Source organism: Hippocampus bargibanti, linkage group LG08 (genome assembly GCF_051943395.1).
Source record: "Hippocampus bargibanti isolate YZ-2025 linkage group LG08, ASM5194339v1, whole genome shotgun sequence".
NCBI lineage: Eukaryota > Metazoa > Chordata > Actinopteri > Syngnathiformes > Syngnathidae > Hippocampus > Hippocampus bargibanti.
The window spans coordinates 24,473,461-24,485,511 of record NC_142741.1 but is presented as its reverse complement, the minus strand read 5'-3'; the positions used below and the strand labels follow the sequence as shown (position 1 = coordinate 24,485,511).

Sequence of the window (12,051 nt, the reverse complement as noted above, 5' to 3'; positions counted from 1 at the left end):
CACCTTCTGAAACTCGCCATTTCCGGTGCTAATTTGAAGTCGTTTTGGACACTTTAAGTCATTTTTATTGGTGTTTTCCATTTGACTAAAAATATCAGCCTGCTTGTTTTGGGTATTTTAGATGCTCTAAAACGTTTTTCTGATGTCAGTTAGGAAACAAAAAAATGGCGTCGCTTGTCCTTTAAGTTAAACCCCTTTTTGCCTAAATACTTTCGGTACCTGTAGAATCAATTTTTTTTTGCTCAGACGAAAATGTTCACCACATTTTATTCAACGTACATTTTTTATATATTCTATTCTATATTAGTCCGTAAACGAATGTAAATATACATTTTAATTCCAAGTGATAGATTTCCTTGTACACTACTTGTTGGAAGGGGCGGAGTCCGTGACGCATTTACGGGGGTGGGAGACTGCACACTCCTGTGCACCTGTGGGAACATACAAGTGCTTTTGTCCTCTTTTCGAACGATACAGTTTACGATTTTCGAATAACATGTTTTCCTGAGGGAGGGAAACTTTGCTCGACGATGTGGAACGATTTTCATCGGCCACATTGGAAGGTTTGAGTGGATTTTGGAACATCAACGGCGACGCTGTAGTGGAAGAATAGAGGGAACAATACGCGGTGATGGGAAATATGATACGCTCGACTCTGTTGCTGCTGCTGCTGGTGGTGTACCTTCCAACAGGTGAGCCTTTTATGCATTTGAACGGCTTTTTCTAACTTGCTCACTAAGTTGGCCCATGAATATATATCTTTTTTAAACCGATACAGGGCGAAATCATGAAAACAAACAAGACTGAAGTTAATAATCAACAGTTGCAACTAGGGCAAGGCCGCATGCATCACGTGACCATATCGCCTCGAGCACCATTGTGGATATACAGTGATACCTTGGCTTACGAACTTAATTTGTTCCCAGAAAGTGTGTGTAAGGCGAAAACTGGGCATCCCAAAAGTTAATTTCCCATAGGAAACCGTTAAAATGAAAATAATCCGTTCCCAAGTCCCCATAAAACATAATTTTCTACTTTCTAATTTTCTTAGCCTTAAAACTACACAAAATAGACCTTATTTTATGTATAATAAATGTGCTATGGTCTCGTAATTAGAGAAATAAACTGTTTCTATATAATAAAGTGGTTTTATTTACCTTTGTGATGGTCGTTGAAGGCTTGATGGAATGGAGTGGCCGGTTTCATCAGCATTAAACACTTGATGAGGAACATAGCCTTCTTCTTTCACCATCTTGAAGAATGATCCCTTGAAGCTGCTTTCTCTGCCATAATTTTACCTTGTTCCTCATCAATTGTGTTCTGTTTAGCTGGGTTGATAGCTTTTTGCATCAAGTGTACAGATGGCTTGTGCGGGTAGTTTGTGGAGCCTGATTGATGGGATATTTTGACCTTGCAGTCTACACTCTGCTTTTGAACTATCAAAGTTCAAACGAGTCCAAATTTCACTGTTTTCTATTCATTTTGTCACGCAATTTCACAACTTCCAATATGTCAACCTAGAGCTCCTTGAGACACTTGAGGCAAAAGCTATCCATTCCATCAAGCCATCAACGACTATCAAAAAGGTAAATAAAACGACTTTATGATACAATACAGTTTATTTCTTTAATGATAATACCATAGCACATTTATTATACATAAAATAAGGTATATTTTGTGTAGTTTTAAGAAAATTAGAAAGTAGAACATATTTTATGGGGACCTTGGAATGGATTATTCTCATTTTAATGGTTTCCTATGGGAATTTATTTTTTGGGATACACACTTTTCGCCTTACACACTCTGTCTGGGAACCAATTAAGTTCGTAAGCCAAGATATCACTGTACTTGACACCTTTACTAATCGACACTGTCGGAACTGGTTCTCCCATATTTTTTTAAATGATTGTTTACATTGTTCAGCAAGTGCCTGAACTCATTATAGTCATGTCTTTAGTTGTAATTTTACAGGAATGAGTCTGCTTTCACAAACACTATACAAGGCTTTGGTCAAAAATCATTAGTGACACTTTGCTCCACTAAGCGTACTCTACTTAAAGGACAACCGACGGCTTCAGACAAGTTGTGTCCGTAATTTGTAAAATCACTTCAAATGACTTCTACTGAGCGTATTTTACAAAGATTCCACCGCATATAGCTATATTTGACGTTTTGAGACTCTCACTGAATATTTCGGAAGTCTTGTTTTTGAGTTGGTGACGTGTCTGTACGTGACGTCACTGAAGGAACACCCCTGACGGAAAAAAAGACGCATTGTAGCAGTCCTTCGCTGTACTTGTTTGGTCTGAAAACTTCGTGTTGATGGCGAAATTAGAAGGAAAATTACATCACGCGATGGTGAATTGTTGTGTGTTGCACCGAGACTACTGTTTGATACTAGTTGACACAAATTCCCAGCAGACAAATCCGCCCATTTCCAACGGAGCTTGGGCGCCATCTTGTGCATTTTCTGGGACGCTACATTGGACGGCTCAAATTGCTCCTGAAGAACTTCTTTAATCGATTGCAAACATGTATGCTTTCCTCTTCAGAACTATTTGAATCATATTCATAACTGGATGAGTAATAAGAAAGCATCTCCTTCGTATTAACCTGTTCTGTCACATTTATAGCCATCCAGCAATGACGACATCAGTCTCGAGTAAACATTGCAGATCAAACGACTTGAGAATTGTTTATTTGAAGACGTTGTCTTTTTTTTTTTGTCCATCAGAGCTGCTGTGCATCCAGGTGATTGTTCCAGAGACAGAAAGAAGCACCATGTTGTTTGCATCTGTCATCCTTCGCTGCGACTTCTCCACCTCTGCAAACCCACAGGATGTCCTTATTACCTGGAGATTTAAATCCTTCTGTAAAGATCCAATTCTGGAGTACTACTCCACAAGTAAGTCCTTGCAATTCCATCTTTCTCCTTGGGTGGGAATCACAGAATCGAATGGAATTTCTATGTTCAATGCAATCAGATAACCCCCCCCCCCCCAGTTTGTTTACCTTCTGAATGAATTTTATAGAAAAATGAATCACGTTTTGGCAAAGCCCGGTGATCTACATGCATTATGCTTTTTTTGCAACCGCACTACGCAGCTGTCAGGTGTACAAATTTAACATATGTAGTACTCTCTCTAGTTGTACATGTACATCTATTAGCTGTCTGGCTAGCTGGCTGCCTATCTAGCCCATCGAGCTATATATCTATGAGCTGACTAACTATCTAGTTAGCTTTCTGGCTGGCTATCTATGAGCTATGTATTAGCTAGCTTGCTTCTTATCTATTTGAGTTAGCTGGCTAGCTGCGTATGTAGCCTATCAAGCTATCTATCTACTGGCTGACTCGCTATCTAGCTAGCTATATGGCTGGCTATCTATTAGCTATGTATTAGCTAGCTAGCTTTCTATCTATTTGAGTTAGCTGGCTAGCTGCGTTTGTAGCCTATCAAGCTATCTACTGGCTGACTCGCTATCTAGCTAGCTATCTGGCTGGCTATCTGGCTGGCTATCTATTAACTATGTATTAGCTAGCTAGCTTTCTATCTATTTGAGTTAGCTGGCTAGCTGTGTATGTAGCCTATCAAGCTAGCTATCTATTGGCTGACTAGCTATCTAGCTAGCTATCTGGCTGGCTATTTATTAGCTATGTATTAGCTAGCTAGCTTTCTATCTATTTGAGGTAGCTGGCTAGCTGCGTATGTAGCCTATCAAGCTAGCTATCTATTGGCTGACTAGCTATCTAGCTAGCTATCTGGCTGGCTATCTATTAGCTATGTGCTAGCTAGCTAGCTTTCTATCTATTTGATAATAATAATTATAATACGTTTCATTTCTAAGCACCTTTCAAAACTTTCAAGGTCACTTTACAGTCACAGGATAACATTTTCTGCGGGTGAGCAGCGGAAGCCACATGTGCCAGCGTTCACTCGACCCCGAAGTAACTCAAATAGATAGAAAGCTAGCTAGCTAATGGACAGCAAATAAATAGTAAATAGAGAGCCAAATAGCCAACAGCTAGCCAGTTAGACAGTTAATAGCTAGCTAGCTAATGGATATCAAATAAATAGCGGATAGGCAGATAGCCAACATCTAGGCAGCTTCCAGCTAGCTAGACAGCTAATAGCTAGCCAGCTAGCTAATGGATACTAATAGATAGCTAATAGATAGCTTCCTAATGTTTCCTGACTCAGATAGCTGGCTAGCTAGTTAGATAGCTAGATAGCTATCTAGCTAGCTATCCATCTAGCTAGCTAGTTTCCTTTATCAATTGACAATATGAGCTAAACAGTGTGGCATACCTGCCATTAAATTTGCAGTCTGGCTTTTTTTTTTAATTCTATGAATAAATAATTCTAACCCTTGTATGTCCGTGAAGGCTACCAGGCCGCACTCCAACTGGGTCAGGACCCAGCCAACGACTGCCCGGATCGCCAGCGCACGGTCCGCACGGTGGTCCAAAAGAGAGGCTTCAATGAGCCCATGCTGGGTGTCGAATACCGGAACCGCAAAATTACCATTCAAAACAGTAAGTTTACGGATAAAGCAAAACACTATAAAAGGACAACCGACACCACATGATTTGTAAAATCACTTCAAATGACTTCTACTCAGCGCATTTTACAAAGATTCCACCGCATATAGCTATATTTGACCTTTTAAGACTCGCGCTGAATATTCAGGAAGTCTTGTTTTTCGAGTTGATGACGATCCCCTAAGTGACGTCACGGAGGGAACGCCCCTGACAGAGAAAGCGACACACAATGAATTTTGGGTACTTCTGTTTGGTCTGAAAACGTGTTGATCCGTGTTGATGGCGAAATTAGAAGGAAAACACATAAATAACGCGATGGTGAATCGTTGTGTGTTGCACCAAGACTACTATTTGATACTAGTTGACACAAATTCCCAGCGGACAAATCAGCCCATTTCCAAGGGAGCTTGGGGGCCATCTTCTGCATTATCTGGGCGCTACTTTAGAGTCCAGACGGCTCGATTTGATACGGAAGGACTTCTTTAATCAATTCCAAACATGTATGCTTTCCTCTTCGGAACTATTTGAATCATATTCATAAACTGGATGAGTAACAAGAAAGCATCTTCTCCGAATTTGAACTCTCTGAAGCCATTGTTTTGATTCTGGAGCAAGGCAATGTGTGACCAATGGTGACATCACGAACAAGGGGGTGGGACTTTCTAAATCTGCTCAGTTCCGAGCTGATTTTGTGGCAGTTTTGGGACACTTTAAGTCAGGGGTGTCAAAGTTATTTTTTGCCGCGGGCCACATTGTAGTTATGGTTTCCTCTCGAGGGCCGTTATGAATTTGGGGAAGCCATTAGAATGTTTAAATCCCTTCAAATATTACATATAGAGCACACAGCAAATTAATGAATGACTCGTTTTCAAATCTGAAGTCAAGAATAATGACTTTTATTGTGGTTGACATCCAAAAATATGAAATTTTGGCTCAGATTTTAGCAATCATCATGGAATTTAACAAGTTTGATTTGCTTTCGCGGGCCGAAAAAAATGATGTGGTGGGCCGGATTTGGCCCGCGGGCCTTGACTTTGACACCTGTGCTTTAAGTCATTTGTATTGGTGTTTTGCATTTGACTAAAAACATCATCCAGCGTGTTTTGGGTATTTTAGATGCTATTAAACGTTTTTCTGATATCAGTTAGGAAACAAAAAAATGGTGTCGCTTGTCCTTTAATGATTTAACGCGCACATTTTAAATAACCTCATTCTGTTCCCCGTAGAGGCTGATCTGGTTATCACTGAGGTGATGTGGTGGGATAATGGCGTATACTTCTGCACCATCGATGCCGCCGGGGACACATCGGGTGACTCGGATCGAGAAGTTAAGCTCATCGTGTATCGTAAGCACCCTCACTTTATCCCACAAAAGCTTTCAGACAACGGTTAAATAGCTAATAGATAGCTAATACCCAGTGAATAGATAGCCAATACCTAGCGAATAGATAGCTAATAGCTAGCCAGCTATATAGCTAATAGATAGCTAATACCCAGTGAATAGATAGCCAATACCTAGCGAATAGATAGCTAATAGCTAGCCAGCTATATACCTAATAGATACAGTAGCTAGCAAAATAGCTAGATAACAAGATAGCTAGCTATTTTCAAGACATCTTGAATGAGGTCAACTGAAGACGCATAGCTGATGGATTGCCTACATCTGCTCAATTAACAATAATAATAATAATAATAATACATTTTATTTTCAAAGCTCTCAAGGTCACTTCACAGTCACAGCATAAGTTTTTTTCTGTGGGTGAGCAGCGGCGACCACACCCGCCAGCGTTCACTCAACCCAGAAGTAGCTAAAATAGATTGCTAGATAGCTAACGAATAGATAGCTAATACATAGCGAATAGATAGCTAATACATAGTGAATGGATAGGTAATACATATCGAATAGATAGCTAATACATAACGAATAGATAGCTAATAGCTAGCCAGCTATATAGCGTAATTGACTGCAAATACTTTCAACCAAGTATTACCAGTGAAAATTCCTGGTTGTTGTTTTTTTGTTGTTGTTTGGTTGTTATTTTAATCCTGAATATTTGATGCTGTGTGCCAGATTGGCTAACGGTGCTGTTAATCATCCTGGGCGCCCTGCTGCTCATTATGCTCTTGTGCATATGTTGCTGTCAGTGCTGCCCGCAAAAGTGCTGCTGTTACGTACGCTGCCCTTGCTGTCCCGAAACCTGCTGCTGCCCGGAAAAAGGTACACGGGAATATTGGGTCCAAATGCAGTACTCTGACTTGAGTCTTTATTGAAGTACAGTGATACCTTGGCTTACGGATTTAATTGGTTCCCAGAAAATGTGTGTATGGCGAAAAGTGTGTATTCCAAACATTAATTTTCCATAAGAAACCATTAAAATGAGAATAATCCGTTCCCAGGTCCGCATAAAACATAATTTTCAATTAAATAAGCTTTAAAACTACACACAATATACAGTGAGACCTCAACTTACAAACACCTTATCTTACAAACTTTTCGTCTTAAGAACCTCTAATGAAAACTAAACCTTATAATAAGCACTATTTTCATAATACACACCCACCACGGCTGGCGGAGTGATCTTCGGCGGAAGCACACGATCGAACAGCGCTCCAGCCGGCGCTACTTTGCACACCCCCTCTCATTGAATGCACACGTCGATCGCCTACTTGGAGCTTTTTGCTGATAATTTTACTATGATGGGACCGAAGAAAACCCACAATGCACTGTATTTCTTTCATTACAATACAATAGCACATTTATTATACATAGAATAAGGTATTTTGTGTGTAGTTTTAAGGCTTATTTAGTTAAAAACTATATTTTATGAAAACCCGGGAACGGATTATTCTCATTTTAATGGTTTCCTATGGGAATTTTTTTTTTGAGATACACACTTTTCGCCTTACACACTTTGTCTGGGAACCAATTAAGTTCGTAAGTTGAGGTCTCACTGTACCTTATTTTATGTATAATAAATGTGCTATGGTATTATTATTATTATTATTATTGAATTTCATCTCTGCTTTGTTCGTAGCGGTGATGCAACATAGGATGTTGCGTGATGCCAAGAGAGCCATGGCTCCTTGGGTGCACGGCCAACCTATTTACGCTCCTATCAGCTCCAACAACTCCATCCAGGGTGTCCCCATGTTGTATTCAGGTAACTCTGGGAAAAAAAAGTCATTTCTTTGTCTTGAATGCATCCTATGATTTTATTTTGAAAGACAAAGGGCCATATGATTTTTACTTTCCGGCCACAGATCCAGAATTGAAAAGCAGATGAGAATAGCGAGTGTGGCACGATGGATGGCTGGTTAATAATAATCATAATAAATCATAATAATAAATCATAATAATAATAATCATAATTATCAATAATTAAGAATAGTAATAATCATAATTGATCATCATAATTAAGCATAATTAATCATAATAATGAATAATACTACTTAATAATATTTAATCATAAATAATAATAATAAATAATAATTATCATTAATTAATATTATAATTATGATTACTCATAATACTTATTATAATTATAATTGTTATTATACTTATTATCATTAGTATGATAATAATAATAATAATAATAATACATTTCATTTGTAAGCGCCTTTCAAAACTCTCAAGGTCACTACAGTCACTAGATCCGTTTTTCTGTGGGTGAGCAGCGGCAGTCACACGCGCCAGCGTTCACTCAACACAGAATAATTCAAATAGATAGAAAGCTAGCTAATAATAATAATAATAATAATAATAATAATAATAATAATAATAATAATAATACATTTTATTTTGAAGTGCCTTTCAAAACTCAAGGACTCTTTACAGTCACAGGATTTTTGTGTGTGCGGATAATTGGTTATAGGTTGTATTGCAGCGTAAGAAACGTTACTCTCTCTTCTTTCATCAGAAAAAGAGTTAATTATTAAGTTATATGGGTCTGGAGTTATATGAGCTTGAAATGAGGGCGGCTGTCCAAAATACAAAGCAATACATACATATTGGTTTATATAGCGCTAGCTGAAGCTGGAACAAAGCGCTAACATGGACAAAAGGAAAATGCTGGCCCCTTGTGGAAGGAAAACAACATTGCTAGAGTTCTGGCCGGCGCTTTTTCGGCACCCAAGTCACAAAAAATAAATTCAATTCCCGAATAAATGTGTGAATGGCGGTGAATGAGTTAATTTAGGAGAAAGACGTAACTTCATTTTCCGTTGTTGTTTTTGTTTTTGTTTTTTTTTCCAGGCTCATACTCGGACCCAAGTAAACAAAACTTTGCCATGGCACCCATGCAGCTGTCCCCCGTGATGCTTCCGCAGCTCCACCCGAATGGCAGCGCTGCGGGCAGTCTTCACAGCAACCGCCATGTGTTGGATTACCTGGAGAATCAGGTGAGGGGGCTGGACGTCCCCGTGCATCCCGTTCAGAATGTGCCCCCGCGAGTGCTTCAGCCTCAGCCGCCGCCTCCCGTTGTGCCCTACACCCCCGGACCCCCCAGCATGCTATCGGCCCTCGATGAGATGGGCGTCAGGGGCACGGAGAGAAGGGTGGTCACCCTACCTCCCATCATCCAGCGTGTTCCAAGCTTCTCCCGAAGTGGCCGGCCAGACAGAGGCGGGATCCGCTTTTCCAGCCAGTCCAGTAGTAGTACCGACCCCTCTCGAAGGGGCGTTCAACAACGCCGATCCAGAGACCGTTCACCTCCAAGACGGGAATACAGCGACGACTCCGAATGGGAATTGAGGCAAGGAAGAGGGAACCACCACCGCGTCCACAGAGACCAGAGCAGCGTCGAGTCCAGGCTTCGGACTCGCAGCCGCGACAACTTGATGGAAGAGTTGCAGAGCAGAAACACGCGAAGGGAGAGAAGCTACTCGCCGCCACGCCACGAAGGCTCCTGGAGCTCGGATGAAGAGGACAGCGGCAGGCGAAGGGCGGCCAAAGAGAGGCATTGGGCCGAGAAACCCCCCAGCTACTCTTCTGTGGAGAGCCAACGTGGATACGGCGGCGACCGCGGGAACCACATCCGTCTTTCGGTAAGAAACACTCGCGCACATTCTCTTTGTTTACACTAATTTATGGTGAGGATTAACTCACTCACTGCCAGACGATGTGCAAAAATGTGTCCACTCCAGTGTTGTCACTTGAATTCCAGCTCGCACGGAATACAGTGATACCTCGGTTTACGATCCCCTTGGCTTACGAACTTTTTGGTTTACGAACGTTACGTTTTTCAACATTTTACCTTGACATACGAACTATTTTTCGGGATACACACGGAGCACCACAATGATGTGTCGTTCGTGAACGAGCCCGTTCTCCAAAAAAGAAAATGGCTGCCGACTTTTTTTTTTGTCCTCTATTCCCCGCCCCCAGTCTTCGGTTAAAGCCACGTGATTGGTCTAGAACGTAGCAGTGTGGGGGGGTGTCAAACATTAAAGAGACAGGAAGACGACAGAGAGAGTGATGAAATGGATAGAAAACAGTGAAATTTGGACTCGTTTCAACTTTGATAGTATAGAGTGTATACTGCAAGGTTAAAATATCCCATCAATCAGGCTCCACAAATAACCCGCACAAGCCATCTGTACACTTGATGCAAAAAGCTAGCAACCCAGCTAAACAGAACGTAATTGATGAGGAACAAGGTAAAATTATAGCAGAGAAAGCACCTACAAGGGATCATTCCTCAAGATGGTGAAAGAAGAAGGCTACGTTCCTCATCAAGTATTTAATGCTGATCAAGCCTTCAACGACCATCACAAAGGTAAATAAAACGACTTTATTATACAGTGCAGTTTATTTCTTTAATTATAATACCATAGCACATTTATTATACTTAAAATATGTATATTTTGTGTCGTTTTAAGGCTTAGAAAATTAGAAAGTAGAAAATTATGTTTTATGGGGACTTGTGAACGGATTATTCTCATTTTAATGGTTTCCTATGGGAAATTAATTTTTGGGATACACACTTTTCGCCTTACACACTCTGTCTGGGAAGTTCGTAAGCCAAGGTATCACTGTATTGCGATTTAGGCCTACATAAACATTCAATGCAGCATAAGAAACCTTTAAAAACTCTCAAGGACACTTTACAGTCACAGGATATTTTTTTCTGTGGGTGAGCAGCGGCAGCCACACGTCAGGGCGGCTGTCCAAAATAAAATGCAATACATACATATTGATTTATCTGGTGCGCTTAACAACAGCTGAAGCTGGAACAAAGCGCTAACATGGAAAAAAAGGGAAATGCTGCCCCCTTGTGCAAGGGAAAAAACATTGCCAGAGGTCTGGTCAGCGTTTTATCAGCACCCAAGCAAGAATAAACAAAACCTGGATTCATTCAGCCCTTGCGCTCTTCGTCATATTTTCAATTCCCGAATAAATTCGTGAATGGCAGTGAATGAGTTAATGACACTACTCATTCCTTTTTTTTAAATTTTTTTTTTTAACCTTTTGACACTTGAACTAACCGAGTCTTCTGTCCATAGGATAGGAGCTCCCGTAGCAACACCAGCGTAGTCATCTGAAGCATTTCTTTGATAACAAAAGCTGGAAAAGTAAGCTGCATCTTTCTCTGTTTGTCACTTAAAGGACAACCGACGTCTCCGGACAAGTTGTGTCCATAATTTGTAAAATGTCTTCAAATGACTTCTACTGAGCGTATTTTACAAAGATTCCACCGCATGTAGCGATATTTTACGTCTTAAGACTGGCGCTGAATATTCAGGAAGTCTTGTTTTTTTAGTTGGTGACGAGACCGTACGTTACGTCACTGAAGGAATGCCTCTGACTGGAAAAAAAAGGACACATTGGCGCATTACAGGAGCTTTGTCGCCATTTTCTGCCTCTTTTTGTGCTACATTTCCCGCCCCCAGATACCTCAAAATGGCATGGAATACGATATTTAATCGATTGCAAACATGTATGCTTTCCTCTTCAGAACTATTTGAATCATATTGATAATTGTACGTGTAACAAGAAAGCATATTCTCCGAATCTGAAGCCATTGTGTTGATTCTCGAGCAAGGCACGACGTCTTGGTGTGACGTCACGAACTGGGGGCGGGACCTTCTGAACTGGCCACTTCCGGTTTCAAATTGAAATACTTTTTAGACACTTTAAGTCATTTTTATTGGTGTTTTGCTTTTGACTAAAAATATCATACTGCTATCATACTGTTTTGGGTATTTTAGATGCTATAAAACGTTTTTCTGATGTCAGTTAAGAAACAAAAAAGTGACGTCGGTTGTCCTTTAAGGATGGACTTGTTATTTTTAGCAGTAAGTCAATGTTTTTATGCCAAAGCTAATCATTTGAGGAGTTGTGTCATTTCTTTTAATTGTCAAAATATTGGAAAACGTTCGTTTTTTTCGACTTTGCAATATAAATAGACTGAAAACCATGACAACTGTGTTACTGTAACTGTAAGAGGAAACCTGACCTTGCAGGAAACCACTCTACATATCAGTTTTACTGTAATATTGTTCTACGTGTGTGT

General features: G+C 40.3%; 2 protein-coding genes across 2 annotated transcripts in view; both read left to right on the top strand.

The window, feature by feature from the left end:
* tmtops2b (teleost multiple tissue opsin 2b) overlaps window positions 1-11,026 on the top strand; it is a 210,341-nt gene extending 199,315 nt beyond the window's left edge. The window contains exon 5 of the transcript XR_016115803.1: window positions 10,084-11,026. The gene's annotated coding sequence lies outside the window, so the exon portion shown is untranslated. The remainder of the gene's footprint in view (window positions 1-10,083) is intronic.
* Window positions 392-11,327, top strand: ildr1b (immunoglobulin-like domain containing receptor 1b). The gene is made up of 8 exons (XM_089002786.1): window positions 392-692; window positions 2,735-2,905; window positions 4,385-4,534; window positions 5,767-5,886; window positions 6,612-6,758; window positions 7,576-7,701; window positions 8,793-9,583; window positions 11,042-11,327. Exons 1-8 carry the CDS (start codon window positions 632-634, stop codon window positions 11,078-11,080), a joined length of 1,605 nt encoding a protein of 534 aa, XP_088858912.1. The 5' UTR covers window positions 392-631; the 3' UTR covers window positions 11,081-11,327.
* Window positions 11,328-12,051: the final 724 nt, after the last annotated feature.

Coding starts and splice junctions, on each gene's coding strand:
- ildr1b (XM_089002786.1), top strand. CDS start 632: ATGGGAAATATGATACGCTCGACTCTGTTGCTGCTGCTGCTGGTGGTG. Junction 693..2,734: donor GGTGGTGTACCTTCCAACAG/GTGAGCCTTTTA, acceptor TTTGTCCATCAG/AGCTGCTGTGCATCCAGGTG. Junction 4,535..5,766: donor CAAAATTACCATTCAAAACA/GTAAGTTTACGG, acceptor TGTTCCCCGTAG/AGGCTGATCTGGTTATCACT.